This window comes from Pseudonaja textilis, chromosome 6, assembly GCF_049901715.1.
Source record: "Pseudonaja textilis isolate UNSWEBS1 chromosome 6, rPseTex1.2, whole genome shotgun sequence".
Classification (NCBI taxonomy): Eukaryota; Metazoa; Chordata; class Lepidosauria; order Squamata; family Elapidae; genus Pseudonaja; species Pseudonaja textilis.
In genome coordinates, this window is record NC_141995.1 from 12674064 (window position 1) to 12700895 (window position 26832).

The window sequence follows — 26832 nt, forward strand, 5'->3', positions numbered from 1 at the left end:
GATGTGCTGAGAACCGTGGTGGCACAGTGATTAGAATGTAGTATTGCGGGCTAACTCTTGCTTTCTACTGCCAGCAGTTCGATTCTCACCGGCTCAATGTTGACTCAGCCTTCCATCCCTCTGAAGTCAGTAAAATAAGGAGCCAGATTGTTGGGGGGAATATGCTGACTCTGTAAACTGCTTAGAGAGGCTGTTTAGCACAGTAAAGCAGTATATAAGTCTAAGTTACTAAATACCATGGCGTAATTGTGAGTCCTACTGGTTGATTATTTCCAGGCAAGGTTTCTATTGCACCATTATCGTCTCACATATTCAAGTTCACAAGCAAGTGGGACTCTGAAGTTATCCATTATAGCCCTCTTGTGTTATACCGCTTCTACTCTCCCGCCCCCCAATACTGGCTGGGAATATCTGGGGAAATGCTAGATTTGGGGAACAATGCATTGGATTAAGTTCTTGAATAGGAGGATGGACAGAGTCTACATTTGATAAATACATTTTACGAAAATCTATGGCGCTGAAAAGGAAAGAAAAAGAAGACAGAAAGCACTAGGGAGCAAGCTCTTTATTTCAAATGTTTTCAGTCCTTCCATTTGCTCCATGACAAATATACAGTTGTAAAATAAACCAGTGAAAATGAAATAACAAGCCCAGTCATCTTTACACTTCTTCAAAATATGTACATATTTTATCACAATACTGGTATTTTGGACACACTCTTGGCCTTCAATCCAAACAATAAATGATGATGAAAAGCAGCCAGGAAATACGGTGTCATGCATGAGGGCATGAACAAAGCTCTTTGCTTTGCATCGTTAAAGCAGTCGTATCTTTTGCAAGGCCTGGGCAGCTCCTTTGGAAATTGCTTCCAGGGGTGACACATACAAGAACATGCACTGCAACTCTGCTTCATTGGAAATAAAACTGAAAGGAAGCATATCGTGCCAACAAAAGAATAAATAAGCCTAAGAAATAAGTATATTCTTATAAACATTTGTGGGACTTTCACCACAATCATCATTTCCCGTCTTACATCCTGCAGAAATACGGCAGCTAAGGCCCACACATATCTTATGCCATACATTTCAACACCTCTCCCAGCAATCTGGATTGCCAAGTGTACATTTTCACATGCTTCCTAAAACAGAAATGCATAGTGATTTAAAGAAGCGCACTTTAGTATTTTTTTTTTAAAGTAATTTTTATGTGCCAGGTTGCTAAACCTTTCTAGATATTTCAGGAACAGTAATCCTTTCCTAATCATTGTTTCCTTCTGTGAAGGAGGCACTGCAGTTTAATAACCTTGAGAAATTTTCCCTACAGCGCATTCAATGTGGTGGGAAAATTACCTATTGTTTGGGATCAATAAACTGAGTGTCAGAACAAATCTAAACTTCCTTTCCTAAATCACAGCTGGTTTGCCTATTCCCTTTCCTAAATTTATGCAACTTAAATATGCTGGAACTGAAGAATATAAACATATGGTAACTTTCACTCGGCCATCTGATACCAAACACACTTTGAATGAACCGGTGATAGCATACTGACTTCACAGGTAAACCAGCCACACAGGTAAACCATCCAAACAATTGGTAGTTCTATCTATACCACCCTCCAGTTTCTCCTGTTTACAAAGGAAATGGCAACTGAATTCAATTCCGTGTCTACTGAACAATCACCAGATCCATAAGGGTTGCAGGATAATAAATGTCTTCAATCTGTAATATTCTAAGCTGGATGGGGGCAATTATTCCTGTAACTCAGATGTTTGATAAATCTTGTTTGCAATCCACAACAGGAAGCAAACAATTGCATCTTCCAAACCTGGACTTCTTGTCGCTAAAAAGGGCTACAATTAGTTTAGTGCCTTGATGCTTTCAAACACAGTCTCAAGTAATTTCTTTGAAAATTCTACAATTTTTTTCCTAACCAATTTCAGATTTCAGTTATACAATACAGAGACCTACACACACATCTCCTTTTAATATATTGTGTCTTTAAAAATATATATAAATATTAGATTTATGAATTTCCTGATTGAGATTCCCTTTATTACTAGATTTATGAGTGCCAAAGGAGATAATCTGTATGTCCTTGTGTTTATTGCTGCAACTTAAAAAAATACGCCAGCAATGTCAGCTGAAGGAATGGATATCTAGGACAGGATAACTAAGATTAGAACAGAAATGGGGAGAGAATTTAACTCCTTTCTATTGTGCTCTGGAGGAAAAAATTCCATTTTTCTGCAATGGCATGTACTTTGTGGGCACAGGGACATAATGCTTTCCCTGCCTTTGGTAATTATTATCTTCCTTTTCTTTTATGAGCTGCTGCTATTGAGTGTTGTTGTTTTTTTTCTAAAAGAAAGGAGCTGAATCATGGCCAAAGCTGCTTCTTTATCCGGAAGTACATTTTATTTACATCATATATTTATGTTATATAATGATGACAATTCTGACTGCATGCCTGTTTTAGCCCACAGGAAGAGATGGTGTTTTTATTGTAGCAAACATGAACAAAACAAAAGCCCTTTTAAAACAAAATAATAACCCAGGAAGAACAAAATGTTTTTTAACATCAATATACACTACTTTAGTGTCTTAAATGATAGCAACCGATAAAGGGTACACAATTGCTAAACGTAACTTTTAAAGTCTATATAATCATATTATAGAAATTGTGCGTATGGAATACAAATAAAAATTTACAGCAGACAAAAAAACAGAATAGCTGGGGGGGGGGCTCTCTGCAGTCTTTCACAAGTTCACAGGATCAGTTACAAACAGGCAAATGGAGAGAGGCAGCGTTGGAATGATTGACACCAAAGTGGCTTTTGGTGCTACAGGTTTAGATATGCAGTTGTGTAAGTCCATCATTCACATTGTGACCAGGGTTCAACTAAACGGCTGAGCGCTATGATTCCTAGATGTGAAGTAACTCTGTGCAGGGGAAGGTGAGTATTGCATTTTCATTTAATATTATTTCTCTTTGAGTCCAAGGAAACACTCCCAATGTTTATCCTGCAGCCACAGTCATCTATCAGAAGTCGCAATAACATTACGAAGGGCATTGTAACACCATCCTACAACAATGTTGTGTAATTTGTATCTGTCCCCGGATTGATGCCAATCACATTTGTCCAATGAGGTCATGACAAAGGTTTCCTCATTTGCTCTCTCGAGGATATCTAGGACTCAGGAGGCCTCCTGAATTCTCACACCTTGTGCGTACAAACATATTAACGGGGACTGGAAATTCAGTATCCATCAGTAATATAACACTCACAACATACGTAGGTGGCGCTGGCCTAAATTAGGGGAGTTTCAAGATTCATTGGATTTTTCCACCCCAAAAGCTGGAAGCTTCTAAGATCATCAAATCTTATGAAGCTGCAGTTTTCTTGCTCGGCAAGAATGCAGGATATTTTGGCACTGTCATGAGATCTCACCATTGAGACAAACCATTTCAGATTTAGAAATAATAGATTTTTAACACCAGTACTTCTGCTCTTTGTTCCACCTGATATTCTCAGGTAGGTAATAAACCTCCTGAAATTCCCAATCAAATGGGTGTTATCAGCGGCCTCCCCACCAGCATTGAAAGGGCAGAAACTTGGAGAAGGTTCCCCAGAGGAATTGAAAGACGCCTGTGCCGTGGAATTAACCTTGCTTTTACTTCAATTACTGTACTTCAATTGCTGGAAAACACACCGATTTGTTCCCTTCGCAGCTGGATTTTAAAATGCGGAGGGATAGAATCTTTTGAAAATATATTACTAGCCTCTCTGAAACGACTTTCATTTCCCTCCAATTTTTACTTTAGATAAAAGTTGGGGACAATTCTAAGCAGACTATTAGACTATGTTCTTTCATTAGCCAGAACCTAGAAAACCGAGTGGGTTTTGCTCATCTTCTTCTCAACTGTGAAACAAACCAAACTAATCTCATCACCAAAATTAATTGCATTAAAGCTGTGCATTCTTACTTAGAGAAGGAATTTAACATTAGCCAATGTGGAACATTTAAAAATAAAAGGGGGGGGTCAGCACTGGCCCCTTTAAAGGGGAAAAAACAGAATTCATTTGATATTTTTTAGAAGACATACTAACGTAGCATATCCTGGTTAGTACTGTTTCAAGAGCTATAGTGTATCTCGAGTTATACATTAGACAAAATGCAAATGTTTAACTAAGTGTACAACTCTCTTTCTCTGCTTCTCAAAAAAGCGGGGGCATCAGTACAGGAAGTGCATAGTTATATATCTCTGCCTCTGGACAATCGTTATCAGTCCTGAGACCAAAGTGCTGCTTTTATAGAATTGAACCATTCTAATCCCGATCTGACAGTGATGGTGAACTAGCAATTAAACCCACCTCTCAATTCTCCACCCTTCTAGCAGTCTTTGAATTTCCTTTTCTGTGGGTGGAATAGCAAAGGAGATAAAATGCTATTTTTCTTTTCCTTTGGTTCACCAACTGCAGTGCTGTGCAGTCTGCTTCCACCTGCCACATTCCTTCGTTTCTCTAAAACATCTCAAGAACATCAGGAGAAACAGGTGATACCACAATGACAGGAAGCCACAAAAATATCAGCATCTTGCTCCCGCAGAAGGACCGAAGGTGTGAGAATGCTTGGTTTGAGAAAAGCTAGTAACAAAGACAGAGGTGACATCAAGTTAACAGCAGTTTGCTACCCAACAAGAAAGGGCCTGTTGTTAGAAGAGATGGAGGTGGGTTTTTTTTTTTTAACCTACATATCACCTTTCTGCAATCTACATCTTTAAACATTCAGCAGCTTGGCACAGAAGACACTCATGCCCATCTTCCACTTGAACCAAAACCGCGGCTGAAGGAAAAATTGATCTCAGAGTTTTTGTATTTGCCCCATGCTCCGAATGGCACTACAATCGCGGTGCTGTTATCTTCTGCCCCGTACTGCATAGCCTTGTAGAACAATGAGAAAGGCAGATATTTTAGTTTCACTCTCAATCACCAATCTTCAAACAATTTCAGTTGCAGTTTTGAAAATTCGACAACCATTGTAGTCATTCTAATTTCAGCAAATAAAATGTATAAGGCAGGGGTGACAAACCCAATGTCATTGAGGGCCGCATCAGGGTTGTGTTTGATCTCAGGGGCCAGGTGGGTGTGGCCAACTCGACATCACTTGTGTTGGGGGTACCCCCTCCCAGACTCTGTTTTCAGCTGCAAAGGCCTCCTGCACTGCAGTAAGCCGTCACAGCCGAAAATGGAGCTTGGGAAGATGCACACGGCCCTCCAGAGCTCCATTTTTGCTGGCAGAAGCATCATGAGCCAGTCCAGTTTTCAGGGCAGCCCCACGGGCCAAATATAAGCACCCATGAGCTGCACCCGGCCCGCAGGCCTTGGGTTTGATACACCTGGTATAAAGGATATTTTCAGGGGTGGGGGGAGAAGGAAGTTGCCATTCTACTGAGAAAAGGTGAGCTTTGCCATCCTTGGTGTTCTTTGAGTTTGTTTGCATTTTTGCAGACATTTTATAACCTTACTAAGTAACATGATCAGAGCACTGATGTTGTTACCTAGTTGGGTAATGAAATGTTTGCCCAGGAACAACCAGCCTCAGAGAGTACCAAGGACCCCACAGTTCAACCCTGAGCTACATATATTCTCTTCTATTGATAAAGGTGAACTTCTATAACCACGTTCATTTATAAGAATTCCTGGAGGTCCAGATAGGCCTCAATAGGATAAATAGAAATAATATACGGTGACAGTTCACTGCTTTCCACAGAAAAGCAAAAGCAGCCGTCCAGCAAAAGATATTAAGCTGTATCAGGGAGTATTTTTAGTAACCTCTAAATAAAATCTAATGGAAGATTTTCCTATCAGGACACCCTCTAGAAAAAGAGGGAAAACTTTTTTCTGTTTCTAAAACCAAACTGTTCTCTGGGTATCTTAGAGCAACAATTATTATCCAGGAGTGAAGATTCCCTACACCACAAAGGATGAGCAATTTTTCCTGCTCCTTCCCTACTCAATCATGCTAAAGAGCCCTAAATGCTAGATGGAAGGATGATGACATTACCAAAAGAAACAGGGATTAATTTTTTGGCCTTTTTAAAAAAAAAATTTGGGTGGGAGATAAAGAGTGGAAATTCTGTCCTGCTTAAGTCCTCCAACTTTGATGAAAACATGGTTTTCAGCTGGGGAGGGAGGGAGTGAGGGAGTGTTCTGGGGTGGAGCTATACGTGTCCCACATATGGCCTTAGACTGTCCCCCCAATGTGTGACTTCTAAAACCATACTGGAGTACCAGATGGCAAGCTATTTTTATGTTGTTTTAGAATTATTACTACCCCCTCAAAGACATGAAACAAAACAGGCTTTAATGATTGCATCACCTGTAAAAGTTTACAAGAGGATACCTCATTCCTCAAATTGTGGAATTCTTGATGTTCTCTAAACTTGGTTGCTTGCTGCAGACATTTCATTTACAGGCAGTGCTTGACTTATATGACCAGTTGTATAGCAACAGACCGCACCCAAAGTTCCATAGTTTCGACTGCTGTCTCTCCCCCCCCTACAAGTCATGTGATGCCATTTTGGTTGCCCAGCAACCAGCCCACATTTACAGCCATTTGCAGAGTCACATGACTGCAATAGACGGTTTTGCCAAAAGCCAGCATTTACGTCCCATTTTCAGCAAAAGTGAACAATGGGTTTGATTCATGAACAATGGGTTTGCTTCATGAGGGCAGCATTTGCTTAAAGACTGTCGCATTCGCTCAGGTGGTAAAACTGGGTCACTCACATGGCTTTAAGACCATTACCACTATAATGGGCAGGCACTGTTACGGTCCTAGATCAAGGACTACCAATGCCCAACTAGGCAACTTCAGTGGGAGCATCACCTGTGCACGGATGATGTTACCTGGTTGGGTAATGAAACATCTGCAAGCTAACAACTAAGATGAGAGAGTGTTTCAAGTAGTTTAATAAAATGCAGTTAAAAAATGCCATACAAATCATCATTGAATATGTATGTATGTATGTATGTATGTATGCATGCATGTATTTATGTACGTATGTATGTAATGTATATATGTACAAGTCATCATTGAATGAATGAATGACATATGTATGTGTGTATGTGTGTGTGTGTGTGTGTGTGTGTGTGTGTGTATATATATATATATAACATACACACACACATATATATACACATACACACACATACACACATACACACACACAGAGGAACAGGAAGTGCCTCACTGGAGCACTAAAATAAATCCTAGAGAGGCAGGACATGCATCACAAAATAATGGAAATGAATGCTAGAGAGGAATGAAGCTTCATACAAGGCCGACGTAACACCTGTAACAGAGACCACCAGGAACTTCACAGTTCCTCCTTGAGCTATTGATGTTCTCTTCCATTGGAATCATCCATGGTCTCCCAGAAATACAGGTACCATTAGCTAAAAGTTGGCCGGTAACAACGGTTCCCAAGGCAGAAATACCTACCTGCTCAGTGATGATGTGAGCTGCTTCAGTTGGATCATGGCACTGGTTAACAAAATCACAGATCTCTTGGCTGTTTACCATGAAGTTGATGCCATCTGTGGTCAGGACCAAGAAGCTGTCACTTGTATGGTGCAACTAAAGCAACACAAAGAATATATAAATTATCCAGATTTTTGATGCTCTAGTACAGGACTGTCAAACTTGCGGCCTGCAGGCCGGAGGCGTCATGTGTTGGTCATGCCCGGTTCAGTGAAGGGGGGGAAAGTCACATCACGTGATGATGCAACTTTGACACCCCTGCTCTAGTAGAAACTGCTATATAGAGATTAATAATGAAAAAAAAACTTGTTTGGATTCTATTTCTACACAAACTGACCTAACTTGCTCTTCCTAAACTAAAAATAGGAATACCTATTTTAGTTGGCACACTTCCCAGTTCCAAAACAGCATGCATCAGATAGCATTGGATGCAAAGATATATAAAATTAGAGCAACAGTCTCCAACTATTCTGGTTTGGCCAGAGGCAGGGAAGAGATGGGGGATAGTTTTGCACATGCATGCAAGCAGCTTTCACAAACGCAGCACTGCATCCACTCGCAAGCTTGCCCACCACTTCCATGGCCCGGTTCCAAGTGGGCTGCAGCCTGGCACTGGGTCGTGGCCCAGGGGTTGGGGACCACTGAATTAGAGCAATGAAGCGCTTTTTTAAAACATGTTTTTAAAAGGGTTGGCTCAAGCCACTCAAGTAGATCATAAAATCAGTGCAGTGGGCCTCACACCCAGTACCAGTTGGAGATCTATTCTTTTTATTATTAGGAACACTTTTCAGATGAAAAATATTTACCTATTCCTGATTTAAGAAAAGATCAGTTTCTGAATTCTGCAGGGTGGTCTTTGTGTGTGTGTGTGAAGATCCATACAAGAAGTGTTCTCCACTCCTCTACTTGTTGCAGAATACTTTATGCCACCAGACTTGAAATTCTAGACCTAGAAAACCTAGAACTACACCGCCTTCGGTCTGATCTAAGTATAGTATATAAAATTATATATTGCAATGTCCAACTTGTCAATGAATACTTCAGCTTCAATCATAACAATACAAGAGCACACAACAGATACAAACTCAAGGTTAACCGCACCAAACTTGATTGCAGGAAATAGAACTTCAGCCACAGAGTGGTCAGTGTCTGGAATACTCTACCTGACTCTAGGGTTTCTTCCCCAAACCCCAAAACTTTAACCTTAGACTGTCTACTATTGACCCTTTTCTAAGAGGTCTGTAGGGGACGTGCATAAGCACACCAACATGTCTACCGTCCCTGTCCTATTGTTTCTTTTTATTTTTCTTATATGTATCCATAACTAAGTATATAACTATGTATATACTTATACCTGTAATCTTATAATTGCTTGACAAAATAAATAAATAAACAAACAAACAAATAAAGAAATTCAAATATAAATAAAATTCTCAGTCCAGTATATGAGCATTAACTGCCTAAAACAAGAATGTCACAAATGAGACATCCCATACAACTACAGTGTTTGCACCAAATCAGCTTTCAATAAAGTGCCACGGTGGCACAGTAGTTAGAGTGCAGTACTGCAGGCTACTTCTGCTGATTGCTGGCTGCCTGCATGTTGGCCGTTCAAATCTCACAAGGCTCAAGGTTGACTCAGCCTTCCATCCTTCCGAGGTGGGTAAAATGAGGACCCAGGTTGTTGGGAGCAAGAGGCTGACTCTGTAAACCGCCTAGAGGGCTGTAAAGCATTGGGAAGCAGTATATAAGTCTAAGTGCTACTGCTATTGCACCTTCAGATATGTGAGAGAAGGCATACAACACAACCGCTTACCTGCACCCGTTTCGTTTCAGGTTCTGCAATCACACCACATTTCTTAAGATCCAAATCTCCAATGCTACGGGTCATTGCAAGTCTGCCATTCACATGGGGTTGCCCCAAACTGTTCCAGGCGATAAAACCACCACATTTCTTGATTCTTAAAAAGAAGAATATAAAATAACAGCTACTATCTTGCATGTTATGTTTCTACAAACAATTCACACCATCATTTTACTTGAAGAATTCTGGCAAATCATTCCATTTCTACAACTTCGAAAGACATCTCTTTAAAATTGGGGGAGAGAAACTAAGCACAAAGTGACGTATTTTGCAGAGGTACCTTTCCTTCTCATCCTTCCGTTCTGGAGTATGATCAATGGTCAGTTTCTCAGCTTTTCCTTTGCGGCATAACAGCGCACGGCTATCGCCCACACTGGCTACCACCAGCTCAATGCCATCTCGCAGCAGAGCCACCGTTGCTGTGCTGCCGGTGTTCAGCAAGGTAGCTATAAATGTCACACAGAGAGAAAGAGGTAATCAGCACCTGAGCCCCAAACTTACCTACGACATTGTTTCGTCAGCTATAAACTTCATGAATTGTGCTAAGCCACTGCTTGAAAATATTTAAAGCTCTGAAGACAGGAAAGGATGGAAGGAACAAAGAGAAACACAACACGGCTTCATTCAAGAGGGAGGGGGTTATTAGCTAACAAGGCCACAAGATACTAAAATGTACCAACTTAGACTTATATACCGCTTCACGATGCTTCACAGCGCTCTCTAAGCGGTTTACAGAATCAGCATATTGCCCCCAACAATCTGGGTCCTCCTTTTACCAACCTCAGAAGGATGGAAGGCTGAGTCAACCTCAAACCGGTCAGGATAGAACTCCCAGTGTGTGGGCAGAGTTAGCTTGCAATACCACATTCTAACCACTGCACCACCATAGCTCTTCAATGTAAGTCGAATGTTAAGTTATAGGGCACAATTCCTCACCCACGCTCTCTATACATCCTATGATTCTTACAAGACAGAAATAGACAATCTGGGGCTCTAGGGCAGGGGTCTCCAACCTGGGCACCTTTAAGACTTGTGGACTTCAACTCCCAGAGTTCCTCAGCCTGAGGAACTCTGGGAGTTGAAGTCCGCAAGTCTTAAAGGTGCCAAGGTTGGAGACACCTGCTCTAGGGCATATATGAACCCCAGAGACTTCCAAACCATTTTTATTCTTTTATTGACTCTGGATAGGGTGACACTTTCCCTGAAAAAGCAAATCTGAGGTTCAAGGGGTCCTTCAGGGCTGCTGCTTGACCAGTAGAAGGCAGTGGCCAGGATTAATCAAGTCCATTAGTAGTGGTTCTTTTTGGAACAGTGAGCCTTGGCAAGAATGACTCATGCTTTTAGACAGATGTAGCATACTATACTTGGGGCTGCTTCTGAAAACTGCTTGGAAACTACAACTGGTCCAGAAGGCAGCTGGGTGAAAGCCACTCTGAGAAGCATAGCAATCGCTGAATTACTTACTGCTTACCAATAGGTCACCAAGTACTATTCAAATTACAGAGTTGATGTGGAATTTAAATGGGGTGGGGAGAAATAACAAAATACTCGGCCCCTGGTTATTTGAAAGGGTGTATCTTCCAAAGAGATTCAATACATCCTGGACAGCTTAAAAAAATATGCATGAAGCCTTGTTGTGCTATGCAAACTCCATAGGTTCAAAAAACAGGAAAGAAAATAGAGATACATTCCTAGAACATTACTACTACTATTTAAAACAGGTATTTTAAATAGTTCTTTGATACTGTCCTTGAGTTTTATTTAAGACTGACAATTTCCAGGGAGGTAAGTTTTCTTCCGCCAATCCTTTGATGTAGGCCATTTATTAATAAAAGGTTAACTCTGAGGTTAACTCTAAGGACGCATCTTTAGCAATGCATCAAGCAGCCCACCAACCAAATCTTATTAGCAAAAAAGTATGCTTATGATTTCAATGTTTCATCATTGTGAAATGCAGAGAATTAATGTGCTTCATAAGCAATCTACTTGGAGTGTTTAAAATAAAGAGAGCTGAGAAAAGAAATGGGGAAAAGCAATTTTAACCTTTTTGTGTTTTCTGTAAAATACCTGTTTTAATCAGCGAGTAAAACACTGTGAGAAGACAGTTGCTTTCTTCCCTTCAATCCCCTTCAATGCTTAAAAGCTAAGTCTCGAACCACCAAAAATCTCCCCAAGTTGATTCCTTGCTTTTGGAAATGTTGCTTCTAACAATTGAATCCTTTTGTTCCAAGGTATAAATCAACAATCACCCAGAAATGTTGAACTACCAACTCCTGCAAGGGCAACCTAACTGGGGATGATCAGAATAGCAGTAGCACTTAAGACTTCTATAGCTTAGTGCTTTACAGCCCTCCTTAAGCAATGTACAGAGTCAGCATATTGAACAATCTGGGTCTTCCTTTTAACAACCTCAGAAGGATAGAAGGCTGAGTCAACCTTGAGCTGGTCAGGATCGAACTCTTGGCAATGGGCAGAGTCAGCCGGCAATACTGCATTCTAACCACTGCACCCCCATGGCTTCAGAATGGTGGTCCAAAATCTCTGAAAGGCACTGGGTTGGAGGAAGATCAGTCTAACTTGCTGGACATATCAAATTAATTGACTTATTTTTTTCATACATTTCAGACTGCATGGGAGATCTGAAGGTCATCCATTTAAAGCAGCAGAGAAGAAAATAGCAGATATAAATGATTTTGCCATGGAAAACACACTCATATTTTTCAGGGTCAAGATAATGCTTCACCCTGAGTCTATCAATGACAATTAAAAAGTATTAATTTTTGGATCAGGGCTAATTCTCTGGCTGCATTCATGCATGTCACTAAATCAATTTCTCTTCACATTAACATGATGAACTCAATATTTCCTCCTCTGAGGTTGCCATTGCAACAGCGTTAGGAAATTGCACAACTGTCAGGTTTACACATGATGCAAAATTGTTAGCTTAGCCATGAATTGGCTGTGTTCACACAACAGTTTAACGGCTATATATGTTCACAAAACAGCTAAGTCGTACATGTATACAAAACATGCTAAGTAAATATAAACACTGGTGTAACGTTATGAGAATCCAGCCAATATGAGAAAGCTTCAGAAAGTAAACTATGGATTAGTACAAAATGAGCTGGCTCAGTCTAAGTATACTATTCTTAGAGACCTGTAGGAGCTACTCATGGAGCTAATGCATCCACAGAACTTCTACATCACACCCCATTGTTATCAGGGTTAGACAAGATAGCAATGAAGTCTCAGGACCAATATTATGAAGGTTTTTTCCAGTGAAACTAACTCTGTCCCTTTTATCAAATTTGGGTGGATTTGTTTCAGGTAATATTTAAGATCAACTGGATTGTTTGCAAATGAAGAGTTCTTACAGGGTCAAAAAAAAAAAGGAAATTTCCTACTTCATGTGTACCAAAGTGTTTTTTTCAAAAGGCAACTGGACTTTCTTGGGTTTCCTTCCCTTGAAAACTGAAGAAGTTTCTTGGATGAGAAGAAACACATTTTCAAGGAAAAAAACTTAAGAAAGTCCAGTTGCCTTTGAAAAGCACCTTTGGGACAACCATGACCTGGATGATTGATTGGCATTCATTTCATAAGTACATGTGAAACATCTATGGAAGACGTTTCATACCTACGTATAAAATGAATGCCAATCCTATGTCCTTAATTTCTGGTTTCATTAACTGGAAATTTCTTTGTCCTGTAAGACTTGAGACTAATAAGACTTCTTTAATATGGATAACATATTAAAGAATATTAATAACACCCATGGAAAGCATCAAGTTAAGGATGGTGATTGTAACAAGGACATTTAGGTCCACTTTGGGTGAGTCTTAAAGAAGTCTTCACAGGCGACAAGTTCTACTGGTATGAAAAGAAACGCAGCAAGAAGGAGAAGATCTAACCAGCAACAGAGTTCCAAAATCAAGGAATCAGATCATGAATCAAAATAATTTGTGCTTATCTCCAATTGCATTTTAAAAAGCTCACCACGTAGCTTAATTTAACTTAAAAAGCATAAATATGTGGTTTCCCAAACAGCATCCATATATTATCATCTAAAAAATATATCTTTCAATAGGTATCTTTGCACTCACTGGACATTTTTTAGAGCATGTCATCTCAACTAATGGGACAAAGTGGATGTGGGAACCTTCCAGCAGTCCAAGCTAGGAACCCGCCGGACTCCTTCACCTGGGGCCACCATAAGTAGATCTCTCTTTCCACTGGAGCCCAGCATATAGAGTCCCGGGTCTCCAACTCTAGAGCTGTTGGTCGGATACTGTGTCTGCCATAAATCACATGTACACATAGAGGCAAATAGGAAAAATTCACCCAGGAATTGTGCTTCAAATCAATTCAGAAAACCTGCCACAGCTGGAAGGAAGAGAGCTGCAAAAGAGGCACTGCAATCGAACACACTTCCGAGCAGTTTATGGAAACAAAGAGGGGAGAAATTTGAAGTCTTTCCTACATATTAATTACCCCATAGCAACCTCATCCATCGAGTTGAGTGCTCACTACTGCTAAATAGTGATAATTTGAAATGTTAAGACACTCAAAAGACTTTTAAAAACAAACATTTTATTTTGAATACTCGGGACACTTTTATATACCATAATAAGAGGTTTTGCTTTGAGGAGATTTCAAAATACTGGGATAAGAAATCACCAGATAAGACATAAAGGTACAACTGAATATGTGTTAAGAATTACAATTATGTCCTGACACAAATGTCAGATTTCTGTCTGTCTTGTAGCTTTCAGCTGGGTCGAATCCTTCAGGCTTGTGCTGAGCTTCACTATAAAAACATTGTGCCATTTATACAATAGCTTCTTTTTAAAGAGCAAAATAATTACTGTACTCCAATGGAATTAAAAGTTAAAGGACAACCTGACATTCCTACAAATACAAATCGTTTCAAATTTAATTACAACCTCCCTAATTTTTTTTAGAAAGTTTGGTTTTAATAAAATATACCAAATGATAAGTCAGCTGTTTTCTGCAGCTCTCTCCCTTCTTCAATGTTGCAGGTTAACATTTTAAAACTTAAAAACACCATGGCTTTGACTGACACATCTTCTTTAACTAGAAAACCCAACATTTTCAGCGATTATACTTTCACCATTTAAGATTAATGTAAGTATCATCATAAACATCATTCTTGGACATTTAACTACCCATAATAAAACAGGGAGTACTAAAAATGGCTGGAGTAATAACGTTTCTCTTAAGAACTTGCTTCTTGCAATAATGTAAATCAGCCTCCCCAAACTGATGGACACCCATTCCCATAATTCACAAATGTGAAGGCCTACCAAGCCGCTTTGATGGTGGGATGAGCGGTATATAAATTTAATCAATAAACAGACTCTTGTGAATTATGTGAGTTGAAGAACAATGCATGTATAGCGCTACCAGACTGGAAGATGTCTGGTATAAAGGATCCACATGTGGGCTGGGAGGCGGCTTCCCAAAGGCTTAATAGGTCAAACATATCAATGAAGGATTCGGTTCTGTCCCCTAGAGATTTTTTGCTCTCCTTGTGATCTTAACACTTCCCACCTCCCCCATTTCTCCATTTGGTTATCCAGCCCAATCAAAGTTTGAAAAGTTTTTCTAGTATTATCTTGTCCCAGGCAATATTTATCTTCCCAAAATACCTGGGATAAGGAGCTAAACACTACAAAGGCTTCCATACGAAGTTTCTTTATTGGATTATATCAAGGTATATCTCACAGTTATGTTGAGATTCATCTAATGTCCAATCTTTGCATTATCATCCTCATAGTGTGAAAAGATAGTTATCTTCATCCCATAATGATACAGCAAGGGAAGACTCCAGCAGGTTGCTGGGTCCAGGTAAGAATGACCAAAACTCCCCCCAACCCAACCAGGTCAATTCAGTGACCAATCAGGATTACAGATGTGACCACATGACATGAACTACATCTCCCATGAGGCATTAACTACATTTCCCATGAGGCATTTCCTTAAGGGGACAGCTCTCATTCCTAAACTAACTATATACTGTTTAACCAAAACTATATTATGTCCACCACCTCTGACATGTACATCTGAAGATGGAGCAGTTTCAGAGGTGGGTTATACAGCTTTTGTTATTTTATTATTTTATTTTATATTATTTTATTATTTTATATTTTATTTTATTATTATTTTATTTATTTTATTTTTTAAATTACTTTAAGGTCCTTAAATAGATTTGCTTTTTAGAGTGGTAGTTACAATCATGTGAAAAAGAAAATACACCTTCTTTGAATTCTGTGGTTTTACGTATCGGATGTAGTAAAAATCATCTGGTCCTTAGCAGTTCTTAAAAGAAGGTAATATAACCTCAGATGAACAACAACACATGACATTTTACACCGTCTCATTTATTTTACAAAAAGACAGCCAAAACAGAGAAGCCATGCGTGAAAAACTTTTGAAGATTACTAAGGACCAGATGATTTTTTACTATGAACTGATATGTAAAACCACAGAACTCAAAGAGGATGTAGTTTCTTTTTCACATGACTATGTCAGGAAACAAAATAAAAACTGTTCCTACACCCACAAGTATATACTGTACAGATTGTCCTTGATTTACATCAATTCATTTAGCGATTGTTCAAAGTTACAATGGCACTATTTTACAGTCATATAAAAGTAGCTGTTACAGGAGGATAAGGACCTCACTAAAAAGGCTGTCCCATGACCGCTATCTTCCCATAGTTATCTATAATGGCACTGAAAAATGTGGCTTATGACTGCTCCTCACACTTAACAACCATCTCAGCATCCTCATGGTCATGTGATCAAAATTTGGGTGCTTGGCAACTGGTGTGTATTTATAACAGTTGCAGAATCTGAAGTCATGTGATCACCATCCCCAACCTTCTCAGCCAGCGGCGGACAAACAAAGTCAATGGGGAAAAGCCAGATTTGTATAACAACAGCATAAGTGAATACTGAAAACTTCTCAGTGGAGATTTCCAAATAAATATTTGGAATCAACTTTGAGAAAACATGGTCTTAAAGTATGTACCAACTTAATTTTGAAATTTTATTTTATTTTTCTCTCGAAATCTTTTGTGGTCCACAGACTCCTGTAGATTTCGTGATTTCCTGTGGATTTTGATATAGCAAATCCTTGATATTCAAGTTTCATTTTCCCCCAGGACAGCTAGCCTGAAGCTTCACTATCACTGGCCGCTATGCTAGATGAATAAATTTAAGTTTTTGTGTTACCAATGAACAGAAAAACATTTCGTACTTACCATCTGCAGATAAGTGGGCATGTCTCATGTATGCTTTGTCTATTTCTAAAAAAGCTTTAATCAATACTAATTCCATGTTGCGTTCCTCAGAGAGAAATTCTCTAAAAAATAAAAAGTAATTATGTCAAACTCTTGTCTGAAGGAACTAACCATTTTCTCTCATCCATAAACTATTACATATCAATTATTCAACTGGTATGTTTTAAACCTTGCAATATTCATAAGGGGCCTCATGGATTGCAACTAGACATACTAAGAGAAGCTTTCATTAATAATTCAAATATAGCTGTTCAGTGCTGTTGTAATTTCAAACAGTCACTAAATGAACTACCTGTATACAGGACTACCTGTATACAACTAAGCAAGTGAAAACTGTCTTTCTCCTTTCCCTTGCAAATCCACACATGGAGCTCACCGAATATATTTCCGCATGTACTTGTTGCAGAAATCAGCTGCCGCCACCCCGCCGTGCCCATCGAAAATGGCGAAATACAGGACCTCCTCCGTCAGCTGGCCGTAATCGAAACGGTCCTCGTTCTCCTTCCGTTTCCCAATGTGGGTGGCGCAGCCCACATTCGACAGGCTGACCTTGGGAATCAGCTTCCCGTATTTGATGCTGGGCGGGAGCAAGATGGGCTCGTCCAGGCGGTTGTCCCAAATCCCAAAGGAATCCCAGGTGGCAGGGCAGCCGCTCCCATCCAGATCGAAACGCGAAGCCCTGCAGTCGTTGGTTGAAATTTGGCACTTGGAGCCGAGAACTGCACAAGAGGTAAGCAGGGCCCTCTGCAGCTGCTGGCCTCTATTCCGAACCAGACCGATCAAGGCAGCCGTGGACATCACTCAATGCCAGAGACGGTGATGAGGAAAAAACAAGATGATGGGAAGTTGGCTTTGAAAAATGTCAAAAAAGGAACCTGAGGAAAGAATAAAGCAAAACAAAACCAGAATTGATATCCACAACATCTGCCCCACATACAATTAAAAGATAAAGTCTCTCATAAACTGAGCTCAGTTCCTGGGGACTACGTGGTTCAGGTTGTTTTCTTGGCAGCAACATGGACGTGGTTTCCATGGAAACCTCCTGCTGGCCAGGTTCTTTATAACAGTCAAGTTGTAAATTGGATGCTTGTCCTTGGCTTAACGTGTTATATATGTAAACCATGATTTATAAACCATGATTATTTTTGGTATGAGGTGTTCCATTCACACAGCCAACTGGCAAATTATTGAATGAATAAAGAGCAAGTGGTATAAGGCTCGAGTCTGCATGAGGCCTTCAAGCAGTGATTGGATTCATTTTTTTTACCACCGGTTCTGTGGCCGTGGCTTGGTGGGCGTGGCATTGCTTGATGGGCGTGGCAGTGGAAGGTTACTGCAAAATCCCCATTTCCTCCCCACCCCACTAACCTACTTTCCAGCTCCATTCTCCTGTGCAGGGCAACAAAAGAAGACCCAGCCAATCAGCTGAGACTCGGGAGACAGAGAATAGATGTGGGCAGGGCCAGTCAGAGGTGGTATTTGCTGGTTCTCCGAACTACTCAAAATTTCTGCTACCGGTTCTCCAGAACTGGTCAGAACCTGCTGAATAACACTTCTGCCTTCAAGATGTTCAGTAGTAGGGGGGCAGCTTTACTGGAAGATTCCCATCTCATCCCATATGTCCTTCTATCTTATTTTGCATGAGGAGTCAGTAGGAAAAAAGCCTACTCAACAGTTAAGAACAAAGGCTGGGGGAAACTGTCCAGTACTCTGGTCAGTCGAGTTACAGCCATTCGTTTAGTGACTATTCAAAGTTACAACAGCACTGGAACAAGCGACTTACAATCATTATAGCATCCTGACAGTCACACAATTGATCGTGTGGTTGGCAATTGGCATGTATTCTGGGCAATATCTGTTTAATTTGTACATATTTTAATCTTGCATTTTATATTTTACATTTTTATGCAACATAAAATGCCTTGTTTTAATTGTGACATGAGTAAACAAACAAACAAACCAGGACTTCAGGAGAACCGGTAGTGGAAATTTTGAGTAGTTCGGAGAACTGGCAAATACCATCTCTGACTGCCCCTGCCCCCATCTATCCTCTGCCTCCCATTAAGTCCCAGCTGATTGGCTGGGTCTTCTTTGTTGCCCTGCACAGGAGAACGGAGCTGGAAAGCAGGTTAGCGGGATGGGGAGAGAATGGGATTTTACAGTAACCTTTCCCCAGGATGGGGAGGGAATGGAGATTTTACAGAATCCTTCCCTGCCATGCCCACAGAACCGGTAGTAAAAAAAATTTGAATCCCACCACTGACAAGAGCTTTCCTTCATACTTCCTGCATATTTGAAATGAGGACACAGCTATTTGGCGGCAAGTCAGAACAGAGGCTATAAATTCACAATATGCATCGGTGCTAGTCTTCTGCCAGCTCAGCCATGTAGAAAAAGCTCTAAAGAACCTGCAAAATTACTCATTTGCAATATATTTAGCTGGATTTTTTTGTCTGTGAGAGATTTATTTTTATATCCAAGCCAATCCAATTAAGGGAGAAGACATTTTCAGAAAGAAAATGCTATTTTCTTCTTCAAACCGTAGAGAGAATTGACTGTCTCAAAGCCATCCAAGTTGGGTTTTTTTGCGCCTAAGGCTCCTAATCCATCATCTTAATTACTAGACCAAACTGGCTCTTATATTATTATGCATGTATGTATAAATCATCAGGACTGTTGTAAAAAGAAAAACAGAGACCTCTACTTCTCCTGGAACAGTTTTCTAAATCTATACGATAGACAGTATCTCAGTGATTTTTATGTTTCTCTACAAGGTCAAGAAATAAATATTATAAATATCTCTATCCCACAGGTCAACCTCAGGTCAATGTTGTTAATGAGAGTAATGAGTGTACTTTAACCTCAGCTTGGGTAGTAAAATATATAATAAAAAATGGCCTTACAATGGCAAATAAAGCATTGAGTAATCTGTGGCATTTTTACCTTGACAGTAGAATCTTCCAGTCACCACTCAAGAAAAACTTAAGGGAGCAGCCCAGCACCTAAAGAGTTAAAATAAGTTCAGTGGAAGTTTTTTTAAGAGTTGTACAAGAGGGAGGCAAGGAAATTGGAACAGTGACCTTGCTTGCCAAATTCTATCATGCATGACTAATGGAAATTCTTCAGGAACGTATCTATATTCTCTAAAACAGCGGTTCTCGACTTTTTCTTCACCTTCTGTGGCTATAGACCAGGGGCACAGATCACCAAGATTTAACTCATGTCCATTCCCTTCAAACTTAATTGTTTGGAAAATGTCCAAAGATGGAGAAATACATCTTGCTTATTTCATATAATCTATTTACAAGTCATGCAATTCAGAGATACAATTGCCTTCTGCCTATTTCAAAGAGTGGAATGCAAATAAGCTGGTTATAGTGTGTGACTCAGGTCTTTGAGAATGTACATGCAACTATTATTCAGAAATTCACAAGACTAGAACTTGGGATCTGTACAGCAGCTTTGACAGTATCTAATCTTCAATCAAAATAACAACACTGGCCAAACAATAGTGTAGGATTTGTGTGAAGGGCTGGGGAGATTGTTAGTCACGATCCAAGGGATATTTCTATTCATCCTGGTATGTGATAATCAGTAAAAGAAGTTTAAGTTTAATTCCCCTCCCTTTTTTTTTTTAACTCACTATGCATTTAGACAATCACAGCAATATTTTAGTAATTAAAGAACTTGGAACAACTTTATCGTCTCTTTGAATGTATACTAATTGGCATACATTAAAATGAAATTTTGTTGCATACAGCCCTCAAAGGGTCTCTAATATACACTACATAAACATGACATAATGAATAAATAAATACAAAATTATGCACATACCCACATATATTATATGACACGGAGAAACAACACAGTCTAGTTCATGGGGAGAAAAATGAATCTTGCGAGTTTACCAGATGGATGGCATAGGGAACAAAGCTGTTACAGAATCTGGTAGTCCTGCTAGAAATACTTCAAAGCCTCCTCCCAAAAATTAATAATTACCATTTTAATACTATTCAAAACAATGGGTGGAAATATAATGCAGGTTACCTTGCAGTGGTGAGCTGACTACAATTGTACTATATTGCAATTTCATTCACCAGGGTGGAAGAACCACTAATGTTCCAGGAGTTGCGAATTTGCACTAGATCCAACTGACAAGATCAGCAGTGAAAGATACTGGAGGCCGTAATTCAGAAGCTTTCAGAGACCTTCAACCTTCCCAACTTCTCCTATAAGCATTCAGTACTTGAGCATCAGTGGTATCACAGCACAGTTATCAACAGTAGAATGCATCAAGATTTTGGGTTCTGTAATCTCGCAGCGCTTGAAATGGACACCAAACATGAAAACCCATCATGAAGGAGGCACAACAAAGAATGTTCTTCCTGCATCAACTCAGGAGGTTCAGAATGCCCCAGAAACTATTGATAGTTTTACAAAGGAATTATTGAGTCTCTTATTTATACAAGGTAATCCTCGACTCACAAAAGTTCATTTAGTCACTGTTCAAAGTTACAATGGTACTGAAAAATGTGGCTTATAACCATTTTTCACAGTTGCAACTTTTGCAGCATCCTCATGATCATGTGACCAAATGCCTAGCAACGGGTTTGTATTTATGGTCATGTGATCACCTTGGGAGACCTTCTGGCAAGCAAAGTCAGTGGGGAAGCCAGATTCACTTAACAACCAAGCTACTAACATCAACTGCAGTGATTCATTTAACTGTGGTACAAAAGGTCATAAAATGAAGCAAAACTCAACAAATGTCTCATTTAATAACAAAAATTTTGGGCTCAATTGTGGCTGTAAGTCAAGGACTACCTGTACTTCTATAATTGTCTGGTGTGATACAGCAACCAATCAGGACAGGTGCAGACTGATAAATTAGGAATACAGAAAGAACAATTGCAACCAGTTTGCCTTCCATAGACAACCTGTATGTTGTGCAGGTCAGAAGGAGGGCTGAGAAAATATCTACAGACCCCTCACATCCTGGACATAAACTGTTTCAACTCCTCCCCTCAGAATGCCCCATAAGGCATTGCCTGCCAATCAATTAAGACACATGGACAGGTTTTTTTCCTTCGTGCCATCACTCTGCCAAACACCTAATTCTCACAATAACTATCTAATGTCTATGTATATTTATCCATACAGAATCTTTGTAGTATTATTATCCTTTTGTATTACTCATGATAATAATGTTCCTTTGCCTATATACACTGACAGGTTCTGCACTGGAGACAAATTCCTTGCATGTCTAAAGTTTGCGACTGTAAAACACAATAGATACAGCACCATAATTCCAGTTTATTTATTTAGCATATTGGTATCTGAAGAGGTCATGCAACCGCTGAGATACAAATATTAGCTTAAGTAAAACGCCAGTAATTCCAGTACCTTAAAACTATGATAAAGTCCATGTTTTCATTTTTATTTTTTAATTGGGACACATGCCCATATCGGAAATACCGGTATATAATTCAGGTAAAAACTGAGACAGCTTCTGGGATGTTTCTGCAACTTCCCAATGATCTCCAAGCAAGTGTTAACCAAGTCCTAAGCTGCTTAGCTTCCAAGATTCTGAGGAAGCATGTAAAAATGGTAAAGAAACGAAGAATGAAGTTCTACAGAGGAAAAAGGGAGGGCCAGTCTGGTGTAGTGTAAGGGTTAAAGGTATCAAGTTAGAAACCAGTGAGTCATAGCCCCACCTTAGGAGCAGAGCCAACAAAATGACCTTGGACCGCTACACCAGGGGTCCCCAAACTTGGCAACTTTAAGACTTGTAGACTTCAACTCCCATAATTCTCCGGCCAGCTATTTGGAGACCTCTGAACTACACCCTCTCAGCCCTAGGAAGGAGGCAATGGCAAACCAGTCTGAAAAATCTTGTCAAGAAAACTGCCTAGTGTGTATGTAGTCATCACAAATCAACCCTGACATAAAGGTACACATACCCGAAAACCAGAGGATATCTAAACCCCCCTCCCCCAATTACTCAACATAATGCAACTTAACTCTCCTATAACCATGCAGAACTTTGCCCCACAATGAATAAATCCAAAACTTTATGTGTCGTTTACGTGGGTCTGTAGGTAGATGCATAATTATGTACTTATTTAGTCATGTTTATGCAGTTTATATTGGAGGTGGTGAACCTTTGAGAGCTGCATGCAACAAATTTTTTAATGCATGCCAATTAATGTAAATGAGTGACAATAAAGTTATTCTAAGTCTTAAGTCAAACTTCTGGCTATTAAGCCACCTTCCCCAATCTGTAGAGATTGTCAGTCATCCAAGTCAAGGTTGTCCCAAAAGGTGTTTTTTCAGGAGACAACTGGCCTTGTTTTTTTCTCTTGAAGACCTTTCGCTTCTCATCCAAGAAGCTTCTTCAACTCTGACAGATTCCCCACTATCCTGTCAGAACTGAAGAAGCTTCTTGGATGAGAAGCAAAACATCTTCAAAAGAAAAAACCAGAAAGTCCAGTTGCCTCCTGAAAAAGCACCTTTGGGACACCTTTCCCAATATATTAAACTCCTAAGGAACCACTATTATCAGCAGCCGAGCCAAAACCAGATTGCACACGACACCCCGCAGCAATTAATTTAAAGGGTGCAATTCAAATTAACCCCGGATTTCGATGATTAAGAGATCCTCGACCGCGTTCAAGAACGCTGGGTTAAAAAACGAACTGGAACACCGCCAAGGGCTCCACGCAAGGCAAAAAAGCTCCGCGTCCCGACGACCCGAGGCAGGCTCGCGTGTCAAAAGGGAAAGACGAAGCATCCAGGAGCGCCTCTGAGAGAGAGAGAGAGAGAGAGAGGCACGCAACCAGCATCCGCGCAAGAAGCCAGAGCCGGGACTGGGCACCGCCTCCTCCAGGGTCTCCTTTCGGCAAATCTTCGGGCTGACGCAGCCTCGATCGCTCGGCCCTCTTTTTCGGGCCGAAGCGAGCTGGATGCCTTCCGCATTCTCCGGAGCCGCCTCCCTCTCTCGCATCCCCGCGCCTCGCTTGGCAACAGAGACGCCAGCCCCGTCCTGCTCGCCTTCTTCTCGAGGCCGCCGCTCGGCTCTTGTTTTGGCAGCGCCTTGCCAAACCTTGGAAATCCACGCAACGCCACAGAAAAATCAAGGCGGCGGCGTCGCCGCTCCCAATCCCTGGACTTCAGCCAAGCCACAGCAGGCTTGAAGGCAAGGATCGTGACGAATTCAAGAAGCCCAGTGGCAAATTAACACGGCAGATTAGGACTAATCGCATTTATAGAGCCGCCCATCTCGCACAATGGGACTCTGGCCAGTCAAAGAAAAGCAGAGAAAAAGCATCGATTATGTCAGAGGTCTCCAAACTTGGCAACTTCAACTCCCAGAATTCTCCAGCCAGAGTTGAAGTCCACAAGTCTTAAAGTTGCCAAGTTTGGGGACCCCTGGATTATTATCTAGCTATATTTCTGTCTCTGTCTCTGTCTCTCTCTCTCTCTCTCTCCCTAATATAAAAGCGAAATACCACTCAGGCATCATCACAAAATCTCCAAACTGTAAAGCCTACAAACTTGAAATTTGGCACGTATGTTCCTCTTGGCTTCTACGTGCTCACTAAAGAAAGGATTTTTCAAAAAGATTATCAGAACATTAGTATTTCCTATATTATTAACACATTCTGATGCTAAGGAGTACTCCGCCTCCCCACCTGAAAAGAAATCTGTTCCAAATGCAAAACACAAGCAGAGGAGAGGAGTTTCAGTTTTAGTTTCACAGCACCAACCAGCTTTAGTACAGAACGGTTGAGCTAAGCCAGGCCCAGGCTCCTTGCTGTCTCCTCCTTGCTCACACAGCAAATACTGCTTCAGTTTCCAAACAGCCCTCAATTCTCTCCACACACTGACAGGACACTACCCTGATGCATACCGATGGATGCTGGTACGCAGAGGGAGATTTCCCCCCCCTTATCACCCCCCTAAGCCCGATCACATAGTTTGGTAGCGAAGCATGGATATCCATGCAGCGCCATGGCATCCCAACTGGGAATTGTGGCAAGTGACATTTCCATCTGGAGGGCCCCAGGTTGCAAAAGGCTGCTAGGCAGCGGGAAGGAAATCCCGTTGAACTTCATGGAGCTGGCCGAAGAAGCCGGATGAGAGAGGGCGCGCATTAAAAGGCAACGGGGAGAGAGGCAATTTACAAGGAAATGATCTTTATCCGTGACGGTTCCAGGACAGCCTTCCATGCTTGTCGGGCAGGGAAAAATGAACCTTCCAGAAGCAGCATCTCGTTGCAAGACTGGAGCCGAAGCGCTTGAATTCATTTAAAATTCATTAAATCCCAATCCTCTGCTCTTGCGGAGTCATGGATAAATCTTACATCCATTTAATGCAGGGAGGCCTTCCAACTTGACAGCTTGAAAGACTTGTGGACTTCAACTCCCAGAATTCCTCCTCCAGTCATGTTAGCTCAGGAATTCTGGGAGTTGAAGTCCACAAGTCTTTCAAGCTGTCAAGTTTGAAGACAAACCCCGCCCCCAGCCTTGCATTAAATGGATGTAAGATTTAACCATGACTCCAAATGGGCCGCGAGAGCAGAGTTTGAAGAAGACCCTTGATTTAATGTTTAAAATGCTTAAACAGGAAAAATCCTCCGCGTTATTTCTTGGAACTTTCGACAACCCCTCCGTTGCAAGAAACCAGATGAGAGGAGCAGGTGCCCCCCCCCTCGAATCTGACCCCCCCCTCCCGCCCTCTAAATTGTTACGGGAATACCTCGGCAGGCTTCCGCGCCGGTAGGCAGGCGCAGTCTTCAGCGGAGAGGCAACCTTCCACGCATTCCTCACACCTATGCAGCAATTGCTCCGAGGCCAATTAAGGCGGCGGCGCTTCTGATGCAATTGAAGGCAACTCTGGCGTATCCGCGAAGTAACCACGAGGCGACACAGAGCTGAAGGCAAAGCTAACAGAAATCTCCAACCTTGGGCACTTTAAGCCGGGGGGCTTCAACTCCCAAAATTCCCCAGCCAGCAGCTAACAGGGGTCTCCAACCATGGGCACTTTAAGGGGGGCTTCAACTCCCAAAATTCTCCAGCCAGCAGCTAACAGGGGTCTCCAACCTTGGGCACTTTAAGCCGGGGGAGGGGTTCAACTCCCAGAATTCCCCAGCCAGCTTTGGGAGTTGAAGTGTTCCCCCTCCCCCCGGCTTAAAGTGCCCAAGGTTGGAGACCCCTGCTTTGGAAAGCTCGGGGTGCCAGCGAGTTTACGGTTCTGCCTGACAGAGCATCCCTCCCTCCTCTCGGACCGATTGTCCCCCGTCACCCCATTACTCCGAAACACGCCACTACCCGCCTTCCACCACACCGAGCCAGCAACAGACTCGCGGCCTCGCGCCCGCCCCGCATGAATGAAAAAAGCGCGCAGCTTCTACGGTACCTGGCACTAAAGCGCCACTCTTGGAAGCGGTGCGTAATTACGCGGCAGGCGCAGCCTCTCCAGGTTGGGACCCTTCGGCTTTTTGTTTTGTTTTGTTTTTTCCCCCTCACGGGCGGTGCGACTTTGGTTGGACTGAAGTCCTCGGCAAACCTTCCAGCTCTTTCCTCGGCCGGCGAAAGGCGCAGCTCTTCAGCCGCCCGGCTCCTCCTCTGCCCTATAAGGCGAGTTTATAGCGGCCCGCCTTCTTTCGCTCCCGGGCCCAATGGCGTCGGCCGCTCCGAGCGAGCCTCTTTTCCTTCCTTCCTTCTTGCCTTTCCCTTCCCTCTTGACAGCCGCGCGGTGGGAGGGCTGCGCAAGCGAGGGATTCAAGGCCGGCGGTTCAGCCTCCGGGCGAAACGCCTCCCGACCCCACCTTCGGCAGGGGCCAATGGTAGCCGAGCCGCCCGGGGACTCGTGCGTCGGGCGGTTGTGGTGTCGCCCTCCCCATTCCCGAGTCTTCTTGAGACCGTCTCCGGGCTTCTTCTCTGGGCGCTGAGGAGGCGCGTGAAGGTCCTGCTTTGCAAAGCGGGGCTGCATTGAGAGCAGGCGGGCCGCTGCGCCTGCAAAGAGGCGCATCTGCCTGATGGTTTTGGGCTTTCGCGGCGGCGGGGAACCAAAAGGAAGCCACCTATTTTTATTTTTTTAT

At 41.7% G+C, this 26832-nt stretch overlaps 1 protein-coding gene across 3 annotated transcripts; it reads right to left on the reverse strand.

The window, feature by feature from the left end:
• Positions 1-550: 550 nt before the first annotated feature.
• PPM1K (protein phosphatase, Mg2+/Mn2+ dependent 1K) lies at positions 551-26507 on the reverse strand. Of its 3 annotated transcripts, none has more exons than XM_026698342.2 (8): positions 26148-26507; positions 19674-19732; positions 17107-17605; positions 16692-16792; positions 9689-9854; positions 9361-9505; positions 7506-7640; positions 551-4942 (listed from the first exon to the last, which is right to left on the reverse strand). In XM_026698342.2, exons 3-8 carry the CDS (start codon positions 17526-17528, stop codon positions 4811-4813), a joined length of 1101 nt encoding a protein of 366 aa, XP_026554127.1. In that variant the 5' UTR covers positions 17529-17605; positions 19674-19732; positions 26148-26507; the 3' UTR covers positions 551-4810. The 3 variants fall into 3 exon arrangements, with proteins under 3 accessions (XP_026554127.1, XP_087792030.1, XP_087792029.1); XM_087935904.1 differs by having other exon boundaries at positions 26298-26456; XM_087935903.1 differs by lacking the exon at positions 26148-26507 and adding an exon at positions 25488-25608.
• Between the last annotated feature and the right edge of the window lie 325 nt (positions 26508-26832).

Coding starts and splice junctions, on each gene's coding strand:
- PPM1K (XM_026698342.2), bottom strand. CDS start 17,528: ATGTCCACGGCTGCCTTGATCGGTCTGGTTCGGAATAGAGGCCAGCAG. Junction 9,855..16,691: donor TGCCCACTTATCTGCAGATG/GTAAGTACGAAA, acceptor TGACATTTATAG/CTACCTTGCTGAACACCGGC. Junction 9,506..9,688: donor CGGAAGGATGAGAAGGAAAG/GTACCTCTGCAA, acceptor CTTCTTTTTAAG/AATCAAGAAATGTGGTGGTT.